General features: G+C 38.0%; 2 protein-coding genes across 2 annotated transcripts in view; both read right to left on the bottom strand.

Moving 5' to 3' along the window:
* LOC134287678 (uncharacterized) overlaps positions 1-25,000 on the bottom strand; it is a 182,627-nt gene that overhangs the window by 42,886 nt on the left and 114,741 nt on the right. The gene's annotated exons all lie outside the window — the stretch shown is intronic.
* Positions 5,611-25,000, bottom strand: part of LOC109419749 (homocysteine S-methyltransferase) — a 33,679-nt gene continuing 14,289 nt past the window's right edge. Inside the window, exons 2-4 of the mRNA XM_029852759.2 lie at positions 13,234-13,780; positions 6,011-6,318; positions 5,611-5,944 (exon numbers count right to left, since the gene is read on the bottom strand). Of these exons, the coding sequence (XP_029708619.1) occupies positions 5,797-5,944; positions 6,011-6,318; positions 13,234-13,731 (954 nt within the window). The 5' untranslated portion in view covers positions 13,732-13,780 and the 3' untranslated portion in view covers positions 5,611-5,796. The remainder of the gene's footprint in view (positions 5,945-6,010; positions 6,319-13,233; positions 13,781-25,000) is intronic.

Here is a 25,000-nt window from a genome sequence, read left to right as displayed (position 1 = left end):
ATCGATACTGCGTGTTTGTGGTGGCGCGAATTGCATTTCCATAAGAACTCTCATCTGCTAGCTTCTTTTGCTACAGTTCCATTTATATTTTTCTCAGTTTTTCGCGACCTCTTCTGTAAATTTGAATATCTGCACCAATAACCAAATAAGATTGCTCCAATAAGTTATTAAATGCAAACCAATAATGCGTTACATCATAGCGACTATGCCATAAGTTGCTCTAATGCCGATTGTTTATCAGAAACCTGAAGCAATGATATGGAAGCCAGATGTTTATCAATCAAGCTTCGTTCAAGCTTCAATCAATCTATCAAGCTTCAAGCGTTCCTTCTGGAGTGAGCCTAAAATCTAAACTTGAAATTGATAGATGATTGAATTCATCAGGAAATACCCAGTAAAACTCATATAGAAATGGAAAAGAATACTTAAGAAATGTATGCGCACTCATTAAATATGAAGGCATCCGCAAACTTGAAATTCCAAAAATATAACACAGTCATCGCTAGGTAGATAGATCTGGACTATAGCGGACCTGGTTTGATGGTTAAAGTGCATGCCCTTTTCGCCGAGGACCTGGGATCAAATACCACTCCTAAATGGCTTGCAAAATGTGAGTTCTACCTTCGGATCTTTCGATTCGTGACCGTACAGGGTGCGGCAGGAAAAAATGCGAAAAATTGAAGGCACTATTACACGCTAAATATGGGCTATATATGACTATTTTTTCATGACAGTGTATCAGTCAAAGTCAATATTCTAGCACTGCAAAATAAAAATGAACATATTTGATGTTTAACATGTGATAATGTAAGCCTAATAAGCGGGTATCAATAAACTGCGCGCAAAATGGTCAATCAACAAAATGACTATAAAAGTATTAAAATTAGCTTAAATTCGATGAACGACCAGACCACACTGATCCAGAGTCATGTAGTTTTACATACTAGATGAAAAAAGTACATATATTTGATGATATTGTAGAGAAAATTAAAAAAAATTGTTTTATCAGATACGAAATTTAGAGACCTGTGTACTTTTCTGCGGTTTGAAAATTCTGATTGTCTTCAGCTTCAGGCGCCGCCCTGTAAAGGTTAGTGACCAAAATGGGAAAATTTTTAATTGACTTTTCAGAAAACTAGCCTATTAGAGATCATGGGACGTTGAAACATAGATTGGTTAACGTCAAATGGACGAAAATGAGGTTTGAAGTTGAAAAACACTTTCGCATTTTTTCCTGCCGCATACTGTAGGTCCCAAAATCAACTAACCTAGGGCTAAACATATTGTTACAACAATTGAAAAAAATAAATAAATGAAAACATATTATTCAGAACTTATGTATTTAGAAAAAAACCTAACATCGATGTTTCGGGTGGCTTTCCCAGTCTTTAAGTCGAGAACGAATTGTTTTCTACTCTCCTAATTTGTTCTTAAGTCGAGAGTGAGAAAGCCACCCGAAACATCGATCAAACATCCAGTCGAAACCCTCATATATCACCTAATATCACCAGCCCAGAGTATGTTATTGAATAATCGGATGAAATCCAACTAATAAACGACTTTTTTTTACCGAAATTTAGCATAAAAGCTTGCTGAGCACACAGCGATGTTAGATTTTATCCCCAGACAACCAGTAATCGTATAAGATATTGCATAAGATGATAAAGTAGAGCATAAAATGTAAAATGTACGCATATCGCCTCCACTTTAGCGTCTTATCCAACACCTTATACGATCACTGGTTGACTGGGTCATGCTCATCTAACCTTTTGACATTTTCTATTCACCCCTGAAGGTATTTGAAGAAATTCATCAAAAAATATCGGTATGAATCCCTACGATCACATACTATCCACTTGAAATACTTCAAGAATTCCACAACGAACTCCTACATCGCGATGTACTACGTCGATACATCGGTGTCTTTACCTGAACATACTTTAGTAATTAAACAAAAAAAAAACTGATTTAGGATTCCCCTAATATTTTTTATACAGTTTTTTTACTTAAATTCATCCAAATATCATCAACTTTCTCATTTAAGTAGAGTTATATGGAAAACACAAAGACAAACATAAAGTTTTACGTAATTTCTTATCAGTAAAAGAAACAAGAGTTTAACCGTGTGAAACGCTTCGTCATTCAGATTTAATGTGGGACTCTTTCAAGAGTTGGCACAAATGTCCCAAATGGAGGATAAAGTGCCTCTGGAGCCGGCCTTCTGATCCCACACCCTATACCATCCTATCCTAATATTCTTTTTTTTTCTGCTAAAAATTCCTGTTGGGAATCTAAACTTAAGACAGGAATTAAATTCGTGTTTTTTTTTATTTGGTTCAATCAGAAAATATAACCAAAGTATTAAGTATAGTACCGCATAACGCAATGTTGAAAGCCTGTTGAGAAAGATCTTGATGGTAGGTCCAAGATAAAAAATAAATTCGAGATTTTTTCTGTCTTTATTACAGAACCTGGGGGTGGGTTGTCACTCGCTATTCGAGATGTTTTTAAACACTTTTCAGTAACTTGAGATTAGCAAGATCTTCGATAGATGATGTGGACATTTACACTATTTATTTTTGTTTTCGAAATTTTTTGGGTATTCTGCTCAATTTCGTTTGATTACGTCAAAATCTATTTTTTTGAGACGAAATTTTTAGAATTTGGCGAAACGAAATTCAAAATCATAAATTTCGCCAAGGTGAATTCCGTGGAATTCCGCGGAATTTCGTTTGGAGGTGTATTTGGCGAAATCATTCGGTATACCGCATATCCTTACTTTTCATGATATGTCCCATCCTTGAGTGTGTCAAATTTCAGCAACTCCGCCAGGGATTACTTTATAAATTCTTCTACATATTCGTTTAAAGATTTTTCCAGAAGTTCCTTCAAAATTTTCTGCAAGGGTGCCGTCAGAAATTTATCAGATGATTCTGTAATATTTTTATTCAGTTTAGTTGGTAGCAGACTTGTCTAGCGTATAAGGGCCGTGAGTTCAACTCTCATCTGAACTGTGAATGTTTTTCCTAACTTTTCTTTAGCCCTATAAAAGTCAGTAGCAGCTATATTGCCAGCTACAAATTATTTTTTTCTACTCGATAACAACTTATATCGAACTTCTTTTTTGTTTACGCGTACTTGGGACTACTAACAATGCTGAGTATTTTTTTTGATCCTGAGCAATTCAAAAACTTTTTGTGCACTTAAAAATGGCTGTATTTGACGTGCTATGAAAAAATGTTTCATCAGAATTCCTCAGAAACTTAGGGGTTTCTTCTGGAATTTCAACTTTTCCCAGGGATTTCTCTAAAAATATATTCAAATATACAACAGATCGGATATCCCAAGTAACCACAAGCATTACATAATTGCACGAATTAGACTGAATATCAACTTTTGCAATGCGAAATGCAGTAATTCCACACTTGTCATGCAATAATCCTTTAGATTGGCCTTATCAATGTAATGATGCATTGCATTTTTCTTTACATTAGGGTTCATTAAAAGGTGATATAAGATAATTAAATAATTTAACACTGCAAAAACTGAATAAATGCAATGTACAAACTAGCGAAGTTTGCTCTAACAATACAATTATAAAAGCTTGACTCTAATGGTAAACAAATGAAATCAAGAAGATTAAACAACTTTACGGTCAACTCTAGCGGTTTTCAACATTTCTGGTTCGACTCCTTACCAACTTAATTCCTGTTTGAGCTACCGATCGACGACAGGTAAACCTTTTTAGAGATGACCTTTTCTCTTTTCTGTTGGCTGCTATCACATGCTAATAATAATGGAAATCACAATTAGCATATGAGCAGTGTGCGAAGGGTGTTTTAATCGAGGTTTTAATTTTCTTATATTGATTAAATATCTTCTAAAATGCATTATGTATTTATCAGTAATTTATCAGAATGTGATAAATTACTGTATTCTATTACATATGACATAGTCGTTTTGCCCTCTACTGCAATGATTGAGACAGAAACACAGTTTCCTTTTAGTTAATGAAATATCTGTTGTTTATCACTGCAGCAGAAACGGTCCAAGGCACCAGCGCGTATGGAACTCATCTCGTGGTCTTCAATACTTCTGGTTCGACTCTCGACCCGGCGACAAAAAAATAATGGTTGAAACATTCATATGTGGGGGCATCTGTACCGTCGATAACGAAACGGTGCTAAAAATAGGTTTTTGTTTTGGTTTTTCATGTTGCACGTATGAAGCATGTGCAAATGCAAATGTACAGTACATGCATTTATGTTACTTTAGCAATAGCTGTCAAAGTGCTGCAATATGTGGCACTAATTTGATTTTAGTGGGGCTCTTTTCCACTTTAATATTGCTTCAATGAGGTGTTTAAAGTAATGCAGCATTATATTCACAATTTTAATTATCAATATATGGCAAAATTGATGCACTTATATACGGCTTCGTGGTTACTTGGGTGGTTTGTCCAAAAAAGAGTGACGGATCTTTCCTCCTTTGAATACTAAGGCCGCACTTCCTCTATACGGATGACAGCAGTTTCACCTTGTTGATTTCAGTCCCCTAGTCCCAAGCCCCATCTATTGCTTCTCTGTGCATATCCGCCAGCTCTGATCAATCAGGGATGAGCTTATACGAAGTCTACGATCACTAATGCCCATGCTCATAGCGAGAATTACCCAATTGTGATTCAGAAACACATATTGAAATCGGCCGTAAGTTCATCCGTTACTGGCAGAAGAGCAGTTCCCCGTTTGATATGATCGATAATTGCCATACATTATGAGTTGTAGCATCACGCATTCGGTTTTTAATCGAATCAATCATTTTCTACAGTTCAGTAGCAAACTGGGAACAGAATAACATGGTGGTGTATAGATTAGTTGAAATTTTTATAAGTTTGCTGCTCATTCCGGTACAAAATCAAATTGTGTTCTAGAAATAACATAAAGTTTCTTTATATTTTTGCTAGATTTCCAAACAACTGAAATGCATCGACATGAAGCAACATGTCAGTTAAGTGTCCGTGAATATTGGTATTGAAGCATTTAAGCTTTAAAATATTTGCAACGGAAACTGTTATCTGAATGTAAGATTTTCACTTGGTCGTAAAATTTTCAGCTCGATGAGATTCTTAAGTGCTGTACCGTTGAGGACTGGTTACCGGAGCGTGACACACAAAGCTGTACTAACAAGCACAAGTTTCAGTTCACAGAGAGCAGGAAAAGTCTTCAGTTTGTAAAATGTCTAATAATTTTATAAACAAATAATACGAATGTAACGATTTGCAATTTTCAGTGCGTTGAAGCTTGTTACTACCGGTCGTTGGGAATTGTCGATGAATTTGAGGTAAATTTAACCCGAATTCGTGAAATAAATGCCCATCGTAACCAATATGAACAGGAAGTTATCAATGAAGCTGCCTACACCTGCCATGAAGACAAATATGAAGATATCATCGACAGGTTGATGCGCCATCGAACTGAATGCAATAGTTATCCATCCCTGTTCGGTGACTGTATTATGAATGAGATTCAAATGTATTGTCATGAGAAGCTGTGGATGAATAGTACGGTTTGTGATTTGTTCAGAGAGAGGAAGTTGTGCTGAGAAAATATGTAAGTCTGTCTAATAAAACATTCGGGGGTCTTTATTGAGAACTAAAACTACACAGAATCGTCACAAACGTAAAAGTAATCTCGAGTGAATTCGTACTTAAAACTAATCGAAAATACAAATAATGGAATATGATCCAGTATTGCATTGTCACGCATAAAAAAACAATCTCTTCCAAGTCACATTGTATCACAGTTGGAGGGTGTTCACCGTCTGTTTGATTCGTTCGATGTCACGTGCGTACGTTCGGCAGCAACCCCCGATGAAGCGTGCACCAAGCTCGACCCACTGTTCCACATAGTGCTCCAAAGGTACGCAATCCTCTTTGCCTTGCCAGCTAAAATGATGAAAACAATAAAACTCATCACATCAAACTCCTAAGTATAAGATGAACTAGCATTACCCCGAATCAACGCTGTACACTTCACCCGAATTGGGATACACGATCAACGGAATCCGTTCCTGGGTGGGACGCTTTTCATTTACCGAACGGAACAGCGGGGTAACGAACTGCGGATGGACACAGTTGACTCCGATGGCTACCAAGTTTCCGTTGCCTTGGAGTTTGGCTTTGTTCCACAGGTAGCTGGCAGTGTCGGCAAAATTTTCATCGTGAGCAATGTGCGTGCTGTCCTTGCACTGAAACGAGATCCAGAACCGTACGTGCGGGTACTCTTCGGTCATCATGTCCAGCATGGCCTCGGCTTCCATCTGAAATGATGAGTGAGAAACATATTTGTGTTATTGCCCATTGCAGAGATTTATAGACTCCAGCGCGAAAAATCATTTGGCGTATTTTTAGCGTAGGTGCCTTTTAAATATATGCTAACAACTCAAAACTATCATAAATGGTATACTCAACAATGCAACGTCTTATATTCACTATTATGTGGACTCACGCGAAAAAAAAACCATGCAACTAATTTGCGCACAGGAGTCTAAACGGGTGGATTCTCCGCAATAATGCGGTAGACGTATTGCCGAGCGGAAAGTCAACGTAGATAAGCAAGTGCCAGTTGGGGTATGATAATATTAGCAGATTAGCAAAAAATGTTAGTTTGGGACCATCATAAACCAAGTTAGTTGAAACTAATCAGACATGTCTGAAGTTTCATGTCAACTATTATTGTTCAGATCATTGGTTATTGAAGAATGTTTGAAGTACATGTCGTCAAGATCTTCCAAATAAACAGTTATTGAAACGATTATTCTGATTCTAAGGCCAATCCGGAGATGGTGTGTTCGATTCCCGTTCCGGTCGAGCAAATCCTCTCGACTCCCTAGGCATAGTGAACCACAGTCCTTGCATCACGATATACCCGAGCAAAGTCCAACAACAAAATTATAGCAAATCGAAAACATGATTTGTATTCAGCAACAAATTGATATCACATTTTGATATCATTTTAACTTTACTTATTTTGATTACAAATTTTGCTTTCGGTTTGCTGCCACTTTGAATTAATGTATATATTTAGTGTTACAATAGTTTTTAAATCTTTCAGCAAACTATGTAAAGTAATTCTAGGGATATAACATTAGTGCAATTATTATTTTGCATTTATGATTTGATATCGATCGAAAAACTCTACATTTAACGATTTTTCATTTTTCTTGCGCTGATAACAAAAACAGTTATCAATTTGCTATCATCGATAGCAGGAATTGTTTTCAATTTGCTGTCACAGGAAAATTTTTCTGCTCTCATTTTTGATGTTTTAACCGTTAAAACGACCAAAACGACAACAACTTGAGTTATCAAAATTTGCAATATCACAACATCAAAATTAGTTTTAAATTTGCTATCAGACTTTGCCCGGGTACACATTCATGCAATGGCAGACAAAGAAAGCCCTTCAAGAACTGTGGAAGAGCTCAAAGAACACTAAATTGAAGAGAGGTAATCTAAGTTCCAGTGGGAACTTAGAGCCATAAAGAAGATGAAACATGCCGACTGATTTTTTTTTCATATGGGCCCAAAGCAGGGATGCCAGATGATTTTTTTTTTAATCTTTATCACTTTTTTCAAAAATCAGTTTCACATACAAAATTTAAGGAAAAATTCAGTATGTCATAAAAAATAACAACCCCTCTAAAAAAATCTGTATTTCATTTAATGTAATCTGTACTGATGCTGATAAATCTGCATATATGGCATTCCTGGTCCAAAGTGTCTCGAATTCAGAATAAAAAATCTACATCGTCAAATAAATAAAAAAAAAAGTCAATACATATATTGACCACTGTTCTGAACCACGCGGAAAAAACCTTGTGCCTAGCCTTGTGCCGTTTTGTCTGTCTAAGGTTAGTAGTCATCCTTGAAATACATTACTAGTCTTTAGCTATTCAGTTTAGATTCACTGAAAAAAGGCAACGAAAGATAAAATCATGCGGTGATCGTTTAACTCCGAGAATTGCTTCCAATTTTTTAGGAAATTCATTCGATGATTTGTTTGGCAGCCCAAAACTTCAAAAGTTTACCAAATGTTTATTTAGTCAAGTATAACATAAAAACACGAAAAACGTAACAGTCTAGGTAGTAGTATGCAATCATAATAAGTATTAGTGATTACTGAACAAAAAATCTTCTTTGCATAAATGGAAATGTTTAAAAAAAATGTTAATGATGAAATGAGTCTGACAATTATTTGAGAACTAGATACATTCATTCTAAAATTCATTTTTTGTGCTATGAGGCCATCTATTAAGTACGTCATGGTCCTAAGGGGAAGATGGTTTGTAAAAGTGTGACAAGCAGTGTATATAATATAGGAAAAACCCGTATGAAGGGGAGAGGGGGGTGGAAATTCTATATTGTTTTGTCAACGATAGCTACACATGTGTTACAAAATCACCAAGCACATCGTTTTATTCAATAAATTTAACTCTAAATCACGGTATTTACATTTGAATTTGTTCAGTTGTTTTTTTTTTCTTAATTTCTTCCGTAACTCCTTTGTGCATTTCTCTGCTAGATGCTGTAGTAATTATTTTTGTAATACATTCGAGAATTTATTGGAAATTCTTTCTGTAATTGACATGTACATATTAAAATACATCGAAAATTCCTTTAGAATATTTTCGGTAACTCTTCTGGATGTTGGGTCATTCAGATCTTTTTTTTCGAAATTCCTTCGACAATCTATTGGTAAAACTCTTTGGCTATTCTTCAGGATTTTTTTTTGCCTGTGTAGCTGCCGGCTTAGAGGGATGAATGGTTGAGGGAGTTTAAAACATGCTCGATCTTCAACGGAGCCCGTAGCGTGGGTAGATCGCCTTTTTGGGTTGCGTTGCGGTGATAGATCTATCAAACCAAAATCTAGTGGCGTCCTATTTTTCAATTTGGAAATATGTGTTCTAGTAATTCAAGGAATTATAGTATTTAGTCCTTACTACTGGTGTTTTGGTGGTTTTTGAATAAAACTGAGTTTACCAACTTTACTTTGCATATAGTTAAAAACCTCACTATCTGAGGCTAAATTCAATGCAAAGGAAATCAAATTGGGTTAGGGATTCATGTATGTACTAACTCTTCAAATACTGGAAAGTGCAAGTACGCAAGGAACATACTAGAATCCTTATTACTGAACACATGTTCCATTATTGGAATGATATTGCTGCTAATGTTAAAACTCGGGTCCTAAACTTCCTACTGGGGAGAATTTAGCAGTAAAACAAGGGTGATGCTAGGTTTCCGATGCATGGCCAATATCAGTACTCTTGTTTTGTTTCCTAAGAAAACAAAACAAAAACTGTATCAAAATCGATACTTTTTTGCCCCTCAATGGCAATTGAGTAATGTGACATGCACTACACTAAGGATACGGGTAATGTCACAATAGATCTAAAAACTGGTCGCAGTAACAAACCCGAACAGGAATTAAAGAAAAACGGGAAATTTTTGAGATAATTGCATTGGAAATTTTCGAATTTTCAATGGGATTTGCTTGTAATGCAATTGCGGAAGGAAATTGCCATTTTCAAAACAATTGCCGAAATAATTTCAAGGAGAAACGTCGTATCTATCTCTAAAATAATTGCTGAAATATTCTCGAAGGTATTTCTGAAAATATTTTTATAAAAATAATCTACTTGAGATTTTTTCAACGATATTGGTGAAAGAATTTCATATGAAATAGGCTTAGAAATTTTCAAAGGATAAATTGCCAAAAGAATTTCGAAAGAATTGCGAAAGCATTTTTTGAAAAAAAAAAATACAGTAAAAAAAAACCCAAAGAACTTTTTATTGGATTTTGAAAATAAAAAAAAAACAAAAAACTGTAAGAAATAATAAAAAATATGTTATAGCAGGTGCTGTAAGAACTTTTCTATAAAATTTAAAGTTTAAAAAAAAACATGAGGTAAAAATTTCTGAAGGAACTATCGTAGAAAGAAGAATAAACCGTAAGAATAGTGAATGAAATTCTCAAAACTAATTTTCGAGAAATTTCCAGAAAAATGCCAATGGTTTTTAAAAGAAATTCTTGAAGAAGAGTTCGATAAATTTCGTCAGAGGAATTCTCAATGGCATTGCTGAAAACAAAAAATTGCGCGAGGACTGGGTAGGACAGCTTGGACAAATATACTTGAGTATGACACCCAAGTAACCAGTAAGCCGTAAAAATTGGCATCATGTTGGTTCTATAGTTGATAGTAGAACAGGGCTAACAGAGCTAAAAGAAATTATATCCTCCAATAGAGCTGCTCCAAAGCCACATTTGGCGAATTATTCGGTTGATATACGGCCAACTCTAATCTTTCGTACCGAGTCTCTGACAAGAAATCTGTCAAATCTGGGACAAGGAAAAAAAAACAAAACAAGTTTTTCTGCTGTCCTTTTCATGCTTCTTACGTGTTTCAGTTCAATTGATTTTTTTGCTGCTCGATCTAGATTCCAGATAAGGATCTCGAGGATTCTTCTTCAAAACTCGGTTCTCATCATGCTTGCCATCTGCTCTACCAATACACCATGCTATTAGCTCGCAAAATACCACATTTAAACTAAACCAAAGTTGAATGTTGAAGCATCCAGTAGGAACTATATAAATAATAAATCAAATATAGCCAATCGTCTATATTGCAGGAGGAGAGAATCAAGATGGGATGCATTATTTATTAGCGCAGATTCAGAAGCATTCAGGGAATTTCCCGGGGAATCCATGACGATACCAGAAAAATAAAAATTCTCGCGAAAATCCTACCTGTTAGTAAGAAGCTCAAAACTTATGCCGTCTGTAATGCCGGAACAATCAACGGCACTGCAGTTCCTTCCAGTTCAGCTTCAGATCGCTGGCAGCTAGTTATAAATACTTGAGGCAGACATCATGCCGGAGAAAATCCTCGGCGAAAATCCTAGAAGCTGCTAGTCATTTAATCAATTTGATGCTGCAACCAGCTAGCAACACAATTTCCGCAGAGTTTTACTCCCATCCTTCATCTCGAGCTTCGTCTTTAGTTTTGTTTTGTTCAGAATCTCTTTTGATTGACACAGCTGTCATGCACGACAAGCCATCCAACAGCACTAACAGCCGTGTTATTCGACTTATAGGCACAGGACCAGCAAGCCCTACAAGATAACTTTATATACCTATATACGGCCTACTTTACTGCTCATGGTTTACCGGGCCTATAAGCATTTGTAAACCTTGTGCAGAGCTTATTGACACTGAAAAGCTGCTAGATGGCCTTTCAAGTACTTACAACAGTGCTTAGTGGTTACCTGGGCAGTCGATGTATTGTCCTACGCATGATTCTGGGAGGAACAAATTCCATATTATTTTTCAAAACATTTTCCTCTATTTTTGAACAAAAGTTCGGTAATCATCAGTTTAGCGTCTGTGTCACAACTAAAACTTTACCATTAATATGCTCCTACACATTATTATGATGTTTGATTTTTTTTGCTGATAATTGTTGTTTTCTGCGATCTCATAAAGGACTCTTCGAGGAATATTGATTCCTTCCAAGCAGTCAAGTCAATTAAACCGCGTAAATAAGGCCAACTCTACAGGGGATGGCCAAAATGTTTGGGATAGGCAACTTTTTTTTTCTGTCACAAAAAAGTTCAACATGCTATAACTTTTCATAGAGTGCATCAAAAAATCTCAAAATTTGACTGTTTGTCAACCTATTATATGTGTATCATTGGTACAAATTTGGGCTCGATTGATTAATCTTTCGCAAAGTTAGAACCGTTCGGGTAAAACACTATTTTTTATACAACTCGTTTTTGAGCTGCCATATTTCGGAAACCACTGAACCGAATTGAATGAAATTTTGTACGTACACTAACAATATATAAATGCTTCTCAAATCATTAAAACATAGATACTTTTTGAACGTTGAAAAAAGTTATCATAGATTGACACTTTTTGGATTTTTCTCGAAAAAATGTAATTTTTTTTACGTCAATGTCAATAAATTTTAGTGTTGATGTCCAAAGGTTTTCCACTTTTGTTCTCAAGTTATCTTTAATCAGATATATTAGAGCCTATTTAGATTAAAGGAAGAACACATTTAGTAATTTTTGTGTGCTATTGTAAAATTGACTTATTTTCCTCTATATGGGTAAAAATTTCAACCCGGTATAACTTAATTCGCCGTGAGAAAATATTACATTTTATAACGTTGTATTAAGTATCTTTTTTTTTATCTGTATTAACGAGATTTTTAGCCCTAGGCTAGTTCATCTCGGGACCCACATTTTACTTCCCTTCCGAAGGAAGAACCCACATTTTGTGAGTATGTCGGGAATGGGATTCGATCCCAGGTCCTCAAGCGTTCTATCCACCACACCAGGTCCGCTCCATTAAGTGTCAATATATTGTTGATAAACGTTAAAAAATTCAATCAATTCGGTTCTTTCGTTTCCGAGATATGACAGCTCAAAAATGAGTTGTCTAAAAAATAGTGTTTTACCCGAATGGTTCTAACTTCGCGAAAAATTATTCAATCGAGTCCAAATTTGTACCAATGATGCATAGGTTGATAAACAGTCAAAATTTGAGATTTTTTGATGCACTCTATGAAAAGTTACAGCATGTTGATTTTTTTTTGTGGGAGAAAAAAAGTTGCATATTTCAAACATTTTGGCCACCCCCTGTATCTGTATTTAGTCAAGCCAAAAAAATAAGTTTTCACGAAAAATCTACTCGAAAAGAAAACTGCTATTTTTCGAATATGAGGTTCCATAGTAAAATTACTAACCGTACCTATGATTCTCAACCGACAACAATTTCCAGTTAATTCCACTAAAACACTGTCAACTTAACTAGTAGTGCAGTTAACATTACTAAAAATAATTTTAATTTAACAAATGAGCATTGTATTTTTAACCATACTGTGTTGTAAAATGCGTGTCCAGGAAAAAATAACAATGTTTTGTTGTTGGGACGACTACGCGTTTAGTTAAATTTACTACAATGCATTGTAATTTCAAGCATATTTAAGTTACTTTAACAGATTTTGTTGTCGGTTGAGAATCATAGGTACGGTTAGTAATTTTACTATGGAATCGGTAGTGTCCACAACACAATTTATTTCAGTGTACACTGTTCTCTCTGGCTACTTTAAACCACTTAAACTTTAAACATTTGAAACTCACTGTATGCACTTGATCATCCTTACCTGACAAGGAATAGTCTCAATGCCCAGTACATCAACACCGGCTTCCAGGCAAGCATCGATCCGTGCACGGTGCCACTTCTGAATCGTCTCCATCGACACGTAGTCTGCATACTCGCCCGTATACTCCGACCCATCATGCAAATGAGCTCCGTAAGGACCGATCGACGCCACCACTAGCGGAACCCTACGCACGTCATTGTCCGCCATGTACTTGGTACGGGCCATCTGGGCCAGCTTGACCGTTGCCTTGATCAACTGCAGACTGCCGGCTTCGCTGAGATCCAGATACTCCATGTAACCCTCAATACTGGCCTGGTAGGTGTTGGTCATAATACACTCGGCACCGGCTTCCAGGAAATCCAGATGCGTTTTGAACACCGCGTTCGGATTGGTGGCATTGAACCGGGCACTCCACAGTGGATCGCCGTCGATGTGTTTGCCAACGTGAACCGAGAGCTGGGTGGCAAATCCTCCGTCTAGCACCGTAACGCGATCCATTTCGTTTGTTGTTCTGGGTGAACCGCTCCGTAAGTCGATCGAACAGAGACTGAAAGTAAGACAAGGGATGGTTCAGGATTTATAATAAATAGAAAGTATTATCAGAAGACGCTACGCTGGGTGGGTTCTGGGATTAAGAGTTACTCTAGTGCGGGCAATGCGGGAGGGAAAGTGAAGGCAGCGTTCAATAAAGTGCTATCAGTAGTAAGCGTATTAGACCCTGACCGGATCGGTAGCTGATTTGCATAAGACGGTTGGATTAGTATGCCCGAGGGTGGCTTATCAGCTGATAATTACACTTAGAGTTAGTAGAGCATCATCAATGATACTGTGAGGTAACGAATAGAAATGTTATGGATTATAGCCACCTGCAGAGATGTACTTGTTTAGAACTGCCAGTACTCAATCTACTTCATCTTGCTAGTCAATTATAGTTAATCATTCAACGAGTTGCATAATGAGGATTTTAGTATACAGTGTATGGAGCTACACTTTTAGTTAGGAAAACTGCCTAAACGGTATTGCTACGATTGATTATGTTTTATTGCTTTCAGCAAAAGGTTAAGCTTAACATAGACAGCTATTTTCAGTAAACTATTCTTACAATGTGAGACTTTTTGCGAGGGAGTCGTATTTTGAACAATATTATTTACAGTGTACAATGTCAGTGTGGTAATGATCGTACTCAATAAATTCTGTTCAGAACTCCAGCTGACACTAATCACCCGTGACAATACAATTTCTCATTCGGTTCAATGCGTATGTCTTATCACAATGAACGAACGACAACTGGGGGCACAGAAAGCATTGCCATTTCTGTGAAGATAACCCTAGCAGAATCTAAGAATTAACGACCGGTTCAGTGATCAACTCAACCAACATGGATTCACAGCGTGATGATGTACAGGGGATACTCAAAATAACTGGGACAGATAAAATTTTCACTTTTCAAAAAATGGTTGAAATTTCATTGCATTCGGTTCATTGAATCCGGAGATATAACAGCTCAAAGTTGGCTATCGGATAATTTTACCTTTTTCTAGAATCTTTATAACTCCGTGGACAATGGTCCGATCTTCTTTAAAATTGGACTACTTATACACAACTAGTTGAAGAACTTACAGTAAAAAATTGAGAATATTTGATGCACTTTTCGAAAAGTTACAGCGAGTTGAACATTTTTTTGAAAAGTGAAAATTTTACCTGTCCCAGTTATTTTGAGTAACCCCTGTAGGTCATCGACACGGACTTCAGAACCAATTCAATCACAAATATTCTATTTTGTGTGTTATTTAAGCTTGCAGAACGACCTTGTGTAATCAGCTGAGTGAAGGTAGGTTATCGGACCAAGGAGAGCTCAATTTATACCGGATTGAATCGGTCGTGAAAAAGATTCAGTTCGACTTTACTTGATGATCTTCTTGGTTCTAGTAATGCAACCGAACATGATCTTATACGAAAGAGATGAACCAGCCCAAGGCTGAAAGTCTCTATAATTTAGCGATTTGATTTGAATTGAGTCTTATACAATGAAGTCGCTGACTGTGCATCTTGTGTTTACAATAATATTTGAGCGAACCATAGTTATAGTAGTATCTCAAAGTAGACACTTTTGTATGAAAAACGGCATTTGTCCAACCCATTATACACAGCAGTGTATGTACAATACAATGTTTAATGTTATATGAGCACTTTCACAGTTAGTGGGGAACTCCTTCTGTCAATGACCAATGATCAATCGTATGGCAGGAAGTCAAGGGAATTTCAATTACTTTTTCCTAAACGACCGGGATTCGAATCCGTTACTCTCAGCAGAGTCTTGCTAAGCACCCAGCTGTGCCTATTTAGCCCTATATTTTAATTGGCATCTAAAAAGAAAAACTGGTCAACATTTCAGCTAAATTAAGGACAAGGGACAGCACGAATCGAAAGATATTCATATAAGGGATGATACACAAATTATGTCACGCAAAAATCGACCCTTTTCAAACCCCTTCCTCCCTATGTCAAACTGCTGAGCCCATTTGAAGAGTCTTACGTCTGTTTGTCTGTGATTCTAGGTTTATACGATAAGCAGCGCCAGTGTGTCTAAGAAATTTCATCATCAGACGACATAGAAGAATTTTATTTTCCGCAAAGTTGCTATCTGATGATGAATTAGCTGATTCTAGGTTTATCTGCTGGGTGGCACTAGTAAGTCTTAAAAATTTTAAATATTAGTATCTCGAGAATCAGTTCACATTAAATAATTTCGTCTTTGGCAAAGTTAATCAGGACATCAAGAGCTATTTGGAGATATATAAGTTGATGGTAGGTTTATCCGCTAAGTGGCGTTAGCAAATCTTTGAATTGTAAACTTCTGTACCTTGAGAATCAGACTATTAAGAAGAATTTCGCTTTCGGCTAAGTCGATCAGGGCATCAAAAGATAACCGATGATGAACTAGTTGATTCTAGGTTTTTTTGCTAGCAGGCGCTAGTGAGACTTAGAAATACTAAACTCCTGTATCTAGAGAATCAGATCACATCAGATCGGAATTTCGTGGGGTCTCCAGTGTTAGGGGATGGTAAAATAAGGCTGAATTTCAAAAGGCTGAATGCACATAAGGCTGAAACTATGGATATGTAACAAAAGGCTGAAATTACAAAAGGCTGAAAACATGGCAAATTCCAAAACTTGAAATATGCATAATAATGAACTCTATAGAATTTGAGCTGAGGGTTTAATGATTTAAAAGATGGTATTACACAAGGCATTATATTTTCCAGAATACTATTCCGCGGAGTAGCATTTGCCGAAATGTCGTTCCCGTTGGTGCTGTATCATTATGCCGAAGGATATCAGGCCTCAAATGCCACTAAGACGAATGGGTTATAATGATATTAATGCTAAGGAGGTTTACTAGGCAGCCTAGTTAAATGGTTAAATTATGATCTATGCATTTACCTCGAAAGAACAGCCTTTCTAAAAAAGCGGGAAAAATATCTGATGGAAGAGTTAGTATTGTGGCCGCAAATAGTACAGTATAACGACCAAGCGGAAAGGTTTGATGATAATATCTGCATACTAATAACTCTCCCGTGAGTGATTTTTCCTTCTATTAAAAATAGGCTGTTTTTTGAGGTATTTGCATATATTCAGTGTTGGCATTCTTACCAATGTGTAAAATGCAGCGAGCTTCTGCGTGCGCATATTTCTTAAAAACGATTCATTGGAGATTTCCCCTTCTTTTGAACATAGGCTGTTCTTACTGTGTTTGTATGTTATAGCTGCATCTTTTTGATCAACGTCAACGTCAACCAATGACGGGCTTGGTGGTCTAGTGGCTACCGCTTCTGATTCGTATGCAGAAGGTCATGGGTTCAATCCCTGGCCCGTCCCTTTTCATCCTACTTTGTATCTTTCTATCCACTTCCTCTCTCTCTCTCTTCTCTACATATACAACTCATGTATATTCATATGTTCATAGCCATCGCTAGAACCAGAAACGAATTGTAAAAAAGTCGTTTCCCTCCCTTCCAATTTTCACTCACAGCACAGTGTATATAACGCCTACAAGTTATGCAACCAAAGCGTGCTGTGCCGCTTGACCTTATTCACCTCATTCACCACACCTTACGAACACTATAAATAACCCCCTATCCATGGATCGCATCACCGACCCAACGGTGACTCCCAGATCTCCCATCCTTTCCGTCTAACAAACACCCCAGTCCGTGCTGGATGTGGGGATGCAGAGGTGATCTCGGTCTTTAGTAGCAACAACCAGCACACTCTAACATTCCTTTCCCTTCCCAACTGACTATAGGGACGTGGCCGGCGCCGGTATTGATCCAAAATGTATGAGCTGCTAGAATTGCACTTTGAGAATAAGTGGAGTATCCCAGCCCTTATTCATTTGGATCTCAGTGCAATTGGTACCAGCTCAGATCAATAACGGAGTAGCAACCATTGACATGTATAGTCAGATATGATCGTTGATGATGATGATCGATGTTATATAGCTGCATCTTTTTTTATCAAAGGTTTTCCTTCTTTTAAAATGTTGAAAGCACCATAATTTAAGTTCAGGTGTTGAAGCTGCTTACATTTTACCAGATGTTTCTCCTTCTTATAAAATAGGCTATTCTTACAAGCAGTATTGTATTCAACCAGAACGTGAGCCAATAATGAACTGAACACTCTAAATTTTTTGGTCGACAAATCATTGAACTTGCTGCCAGAGCTTTTGCTTCTTAAGAGCGCCCGCTCGGTTCCCATTCGACTCTGAATTCACATGCGCTTATCTTCATAATTAAATCCTATGTGTCTTCTTCCCTAGGACTAGAACCTTATGCCGCATCTACATGTTTGGACGTTATTATGTTATGTCACAGGGAAATGCATCATAGATCCTTTGGTACGACATTGTGGTCTCGGATATTGAAATACAGCTCCAGGAATTTAGATTTTTCGAAACACATGATGGTCGGACTGGTTCACTCTTCAATAAAAGGAGATTGAATTAGCCCAAAAGATTGCCAAAATTGAAGGGTGAAATGGCGCAAATATGTCCATTTTAGTATCACAGATACCAGGGTAACATGTTAGTCAGCATGCTACGGGTTCAGTCCTTTCCAGTTCATGCCACGTTCAATTTGCATGTTCAAATATATTTGCCGAGTATGAACTTCAATGCAAATTGAACGCGTTCACACTCAGTGCTGCAATTCGGTTCTGAATTCTTATGCGCACAACATTGGGGGAAATAGTTTCTGTCGATATGTGATGCTAATAAACCTGTCACCCGGAGTTCCTTGAGAAACTTAATCAGGAATGGCCAACTGATGGACCGACGGCAATTTTATGATTTTCGATAATTCATGCCAATAACTCCGTTACTGTATTGTATTAAATCATATGATTGGAAATCCAGATTTTCCAAAACCCATGTTGACCGGACTGGTACGCTCAGATATGGTTCCAATAGCAGAAGAATTTCTGAATCTAATGAGCTCAAAATGTTTGAAATCTGTGGAAACATGATGGAGGTATGGCCATTTCAATTTCGCGGATTTCGCTAGTGTTCAATTTAGAGCTCGCACGCGTTATAAATTTAGAACTGAACAAAGTTCAAACATTTTTGAGAACAGTTAGGTACAATAGTTTTTGCCTCAACTACCGCTTATTACCCGAATTACCCGAACAATTGTTTACATCTAAGACTCAATTAACCTAGTTTCCGAGTTGACACACATAATACTTCAAACGAGTGGAAATAAATTGTTGGCGAAATCCTTTGTCAATTTGAGCTAAAATAGTTTAGTATTAGCGGGGTTTCCTGGTTTCTTCCAGTTTTCACTTAAACTGTGCGTGCACACTTAGATATAACTATGGTTTCACTTTCGAACACGGGTATGGTGCAAACACGACGGACTTACTTTTAATTACGGTGCGATGGCCATCCTGGTATTCACCAAGTGGGTCGCATTGGAGTCTTCAACGTAGTGGTCGATAGCCAAGATTGGATAACATCCAATTGGGTCGAGCTAAATCAAAAGAATCCTTTATTGTCTGAAAGTTCTAGGGTTTTTATACTCTGTCAAATACAATACATTGCATGTGTCTGAAAGAGTGGTAGAGATATGTAAAGGAGACGACTGGAGTGACAAATAGCCAAAATTGCCTATCCTTGCATTATCGATTCTTTTGGGTTATTTGTTTCAAGTGCCTATGGCTTTGTAATTTGAATCCTCCGCGCTGCGGGCTATCGGCCCTCGCGCCACACAAGTAGAGGTGGAGAGAGAGTCGATAGAACGGTGCGCTTTGGTGGTTAATGACTTCCAGATGTGTTGTTTACGATTGCATAACTATGCGCTTTTGCGCCCGGTCGTTGCTTTGTTATTGGTGAGTAAATTTTATTACAGTTTGACTTTGCATGTATGACATTTGTGTATTAGGGTATGCTACAGGGGTATTGGCCGATATGATACTGAAGAAAGTACAATAACATAGACATTATGATACCGAAATCCATAAAATTATGCTCCACTTGAATGTCTTTTCATCAAGTAGAGTTAGCTCACGTGACCAGATGTCCATTCGATGAATAGTCAAATCGATTGAATGTCATATACTTCCGTAAAATGGGTTTTGACCAAATGACCGTTTGACCAAATGAACTTTCGAGCAAAGATTCTTTTGTTTCCTATGATCGTTTTCAAGTCGAGTCAAATGTTTATCAAAGACCAATAGATTAGCCATAAATGTCCGAAATGTCCTTTCATTCGATTCTCTACAACTTTCAAAACTGTTCAACATGTTGATATCTTTCAGCCTTTTGATGCTTTCAGCCTTTTGATCATTCAGCCTTATGTGTTTCAGCCTTTTGATCATTCAGCCTTGTGTGATTCAGCCTTTTGTACGTAACCCCCAGTTAGCCTAGTGGTTAAGGCTATGGATCGCCAATCCGGAGATGACTCCCTGGGCATAGCTATGTGTAGGGTTCATACTAGCATTCATTTGTATGATTTGTGTTAAGTAGGTAACTCAGTGGGTAAGGAGTGTCAATTGAGTTGTTAGGCATCAACGTGTAGTGTGTGACAGGAGGAGAGAGTGTGTTTTGGGGAGAGAATGGAGCCGGAACCGGGAACGGTGCGTGGAGTAGGTTGGCTGGGAATCGGGTAAGTTCTGCCGCTGCGGATGTCCTTCCCGACTGGGACCCTACATCTGGCGACGAGGATGGGATGGACATTCGCTTTTGCGGTGGGTGCACTCTTGTTATTCGGTTTGCAGTTGATTTGTTTTTCGTTTGGATTCAGGGAAGGTATTGGCAAGTGAGTGAGAGGAAGAGATGGCAATAATTTGTGATGTTTGCAGTGTGAGTGTATGTTGGAAGATTGGATTAATAATGACGTCACTCTGGAAAGTAGGAGATGCTTCCTGCGCCTGCGAGTCGGTTGTTTTTTCGGATAAAAAAAAACAAGCTGTGGCGTACGTATCATGCGAGGGACGGCTGTTTGGAAAACTTTCAGTTTCATTTAGTTGGAAAGAGGAAAATAAGGAAGTGGAGTTGAAATGTAGTGAAGTTGGAGGAATTCGATAAATTGTTGCGTCAGTGGGGGAATAGTTTTATTTGTGACCGTGGCGGGTTGCCGGTCTTGAGGACAATTTTGATCGTGGCGGGGAGCCGATCAAAAGAAGATTTGTGACCGTTGCGGGTGCCGGTCAAAATATGGTCGTGGCGGGAGCCGATCAAAATAAGCATTGAGACCGTTGCGGGTGCCGGTCGAAGGATGATCGTGGTGGGAGCCGATCAAAAGAAGAGTTGTGACCGTTGCGGGTGCCGGTCAAGTCAACGTATGATCGTGGCGGGAGCCGATCAAAAGAATCATTGAGACTGTTGCGGGTGCCAGTCGAACGATGATCGTGGCGGGAGCCGATCAGATGAAGGCCGTTGCGGGTGCCGGTCGAAAGATGATTGTGGCGGGTTGCCGATCATAGAAGAGATGAGACTGTAGTGGGTTGCCGAATAAGAATTGAACCGTGGAGAGTAACAAGTTGATGAAGATACAGTGCGTGAGTACTACTCATTGAGTAGCTTGCCGTAAGAGTTCCCACGTGTAGAGTGCTTGGAAAAATGGTGTATCCATGGCTTGAGGGCGCCAGGAAAATCACTCGTTTGTTTTCGCAGATAATGCAAGCAAAAAAAAAAATCTTGGAAACTGATACTTCCATGGTTTAAGAACACCTAAAGGGGGCAATATACCTTGATGATTTCGGAAAATACAGTAAGAATTACTCGAAAATTCGAGGGTTTGGGTCACGACTTCGACCCGATTAGTGAACCTGCATTTGAAAAAATTGGAAGAGGAAGCAGAGGTCGGTCGACCACACTCTATTACGCAGGAGCTGAAAAGAATTCTGCAAGAAAGCGTTAGCATGAAACTCAGCAGAACATCGCAACAGAAGCAGGCCCAGGAGTCGATGGAAATTTGTCCAGGTTAGAGACGATGGCGAGGAGTCAAGATGGAAATCTTTCCCGTCTGCTTTACCATTGCCGTGGGTTCACTATACTGAAAATAGTAACTAGAACGAGTTATATCGTTGGGGAAGTTTGAGCGGACAGGCTGCTTATTAGTAAGAGAATGTCTCGTGGCTTGAAGGAGTCTGGAAGCAGATTTATGCTGGGAAACAAAGTAGTGTTTTCGAGAGTCATCTCAAGGCAAGAGAGTACCGGAGTTTTGGTATAAAAGGGGAACTTCTTTTGAGTTTTGGAAATGTAAAGGAATAGTTGAGTAACACAGTTACAGGTATTTAAGGTTAGATAATTTTAACAATGAGCTCCGTGAGGAAGAGAATCAGAAAAGAAGAAATGAGATATTGACGCAGGAGTCGGTAAAATTTATCTTTACAACAACTACTGCCAGATTAGTGTAACATGCTAAATTCAATTAAACGAAGGACTAATAACATGTGGGACGTGGGTATATGCACTGGTGAGTATTGTGTGTACAAACTGGAGGTTTGGTATAACATAATTATCATCGGTACTTCTTTTTTTAGTCGTTGGATCGCTCTATGATATCAATACTGGACGATTTGAAGTAAGTACTTAAGGATCATTGGCGTAAATAGAGGATGGCCAGGGAGGCCAGGCCCCCTCCAAAATAGTCCACTCCGAAAAAAAAAATCACGAGATTCAGGCGATAAGGCTCTTTTGGAGCAGTTCAGGAGTATAAAAAAAAAAACTATATCAACATGACATTGGCCGTCCTAGACCTATGATCTAGTAACGCTTATGGTAAGGATGAGAGGCATCCGAATTGTTGAAGTTCGGTATTGTAAGCTTTTGGTCTGAATTGGATACCATTGAGTTTAATCAGGGTGCGTTGTTGAGGGTCTTGAAGTTCCATGTTTCCATAAACTGACTATTGTAGTAGAGATGAAAATGTCATGAATGTTGTGTTGTATGACCAGTGATGCTTCCTTGTCGTTTTTGGAAATGATGTAAATTTATGACCGATTGAGTGGAATGAAGGGTAATAGCTTAAACGAAGCTAAATAAGTCTTTGTGTATGCTATTGTACAGGGGTTCTTATGAGACTTATTTTTTCTGTGGCAGAGGTGTAGTTTTTGCACATAGATGTATATATGTCATAAGGTGGGAGCGCAGACAGACGTTCAAGTTTGACTCAGCAGCTTGTGTAAAAAACATGGCTGCCACAAATTGCCAAGTGGCAATCAGCGAACAGATGGCGTTAGCGACGTTCATATTCAATCGCTGCCTCACATGTGCGTTGCGACCAACAACTGTCACCACGGTCGTCTTCCAGCCGGACGGCGGGAAAAGACCGCACGTGTTGCACGCTAATAATGTTTCCACATAATTTGTGCAGAGTAAATTACTTTTATTTAATGTCTAAAATCTTTTGCACAAATTAGCGCAGGACTCTTGTAAAATATTTTACACATTATTACTTTTATTTGACATAGATTTGCTTGAATAAAACTGCATTTGGATGAACTTCACTCGCATTGGGAAATCTTTGTGAATGTGACGCAAATGTAGGAATGATTTTGACAGTGTTTGTTTTGATTTTATTTTTCGGTGGGTGGTGAATTGGGTGGTAAGTAAGCAGCTGGAAGCACGTGGTTTCTCAAACTGTCAACTGCACTGTGGCAATCGGTTGCCTAGGTGTCGCTAGTGAAAATTTACATAGAAAATTTGAATAAATTTGTTCGAGCTAGAACGTCTGTCTGCGGTGGGAGTATAAAGTCCCAATTTACTCAATATTTTCCAGTGAAGTATGAGTGGTTTTACAAAGACATGTTTTTATCGACTAATCAAGTACACCGAAAGGTTTCTGCTTGCTTATTATCCACGCCTTCATAATGCAGGTTTGTTTAGTGTTATTCATTGACAATAACGAGTGGATCTAAGAAGCGTAATGATTTCAAAAAAAGATGAATTGAGTAACTGATCACGCTGGGAATACTAAAAAAAATAATAGTTCATATGTGCAGCTTCAACATTTCAAGTTTTCGCAATTAAATTTTCATTCGGTTTTGCTTGGAGGGTTTACCACTTAGGTACCACAAAGTTATATGTTAAAATAGATAATAGTATGTATTCTGCCCATCTGTTTGTACATGTTCGAGTAAGGAATTGCTGAGTACGCGTATGCAGAAATTATGTATATGTTTCTACCAATAACTTGGTATGTGCGGATAATTACCATCGCCGGCGTGCTGAATGTGACAGATTGATAATTAGTCTACCTTGAGATAACAATGATAGCAATGTTCTGAAAAAAAAAATGGTAATTTAAGTTGTAAGGACCAGGATGAGGATCTAAGGTTGGCTTAGAAGATGGTCTGAAGAAGTGACCAGTGCTCGGACCAGAGGCTAAAAAAAATTATATATAAAGAAATTAGGACTTTTGTGTTTTGAAAAGCTTATTTAGTATACTTTGTTTTGGGTTTTGCAACTGCGTCTAGTCTAGTGTGGAAGGATTGTGAAAAAAAATCAAGATCTATCAATATAACGCCAACCCAGATGTATCGTATGCTGTGTCCGAGGCAGTTTCACCATCTATGCTCGTCCGAATAGGAAAAAGTTGAATTATATTTTCACTTGTTAATAGCAGAATTTTACATACAGTTGTTGTGGCATATGCAGCGATATATACTCGGATATATATGACAACGGTTCTAAAAAAGGGGGAGAAGAGGGTCCACTTGGCGAGCTTTAGGTGTGATTGGACTATAACAGGTATTGTGATATTGTCAATTATGGTGTTCACGTCAGCCGTGGAATATTCAGCATATTTATGAACTAAGAAAAAAAAATAAATAAGATTATTCGCACAGGGTAGCCCAAAGTTTTTGGGAGGATGAGTCACCCTAGACCAAGCCCTACCCGCATAAACAATAACCATAAAACGTGCTTAACCACCCATTCGGGATACCATTCGAACAGTATGCGGTATTGTTGAACCGTCTACATTACGGTCCGTGTATGGTGTTGGTTTAAAGGGGTAAACCTGTTCAATTAAAGAAAGATGGGGGTGTAGGGTTCATACTAGCATTCATTTGTATGATTTGTGTTAAGTAGGTAACTCAGTGGGTAAGGAGTGTCAATTGAGTTGTTAGGCATCAACGTGTAGTGTGTGACAGGAGGAGAGAGTGTGTTTTGGGGAGAGAATGGAGCCGGAACCGGGAACGGTGCGTGGAGTAGGTTGGCTGGGAATCGGGTAAGTTCTGCCGCTGCGGATGTCCTTCCCGACTG

This window comes from Aedes albopictus, chromosome 2, assembly GCF_035046485.1.
Source record: "Aedes albopictus strain Foshan chromosome 2, AalbF5, whole genome shotgun sequence".
Lineage (NCBI taxonomy): Eukaryota > Metazoa > Arthropoda > Insecta > Diptera > Culicidae > Aedes > Aedes albopictus.
The sequence above is the reverse complement of the archived record's forward strand: the minus strand, read 5'-3'. Positions and strand labels throughout refer to the sequence as shown.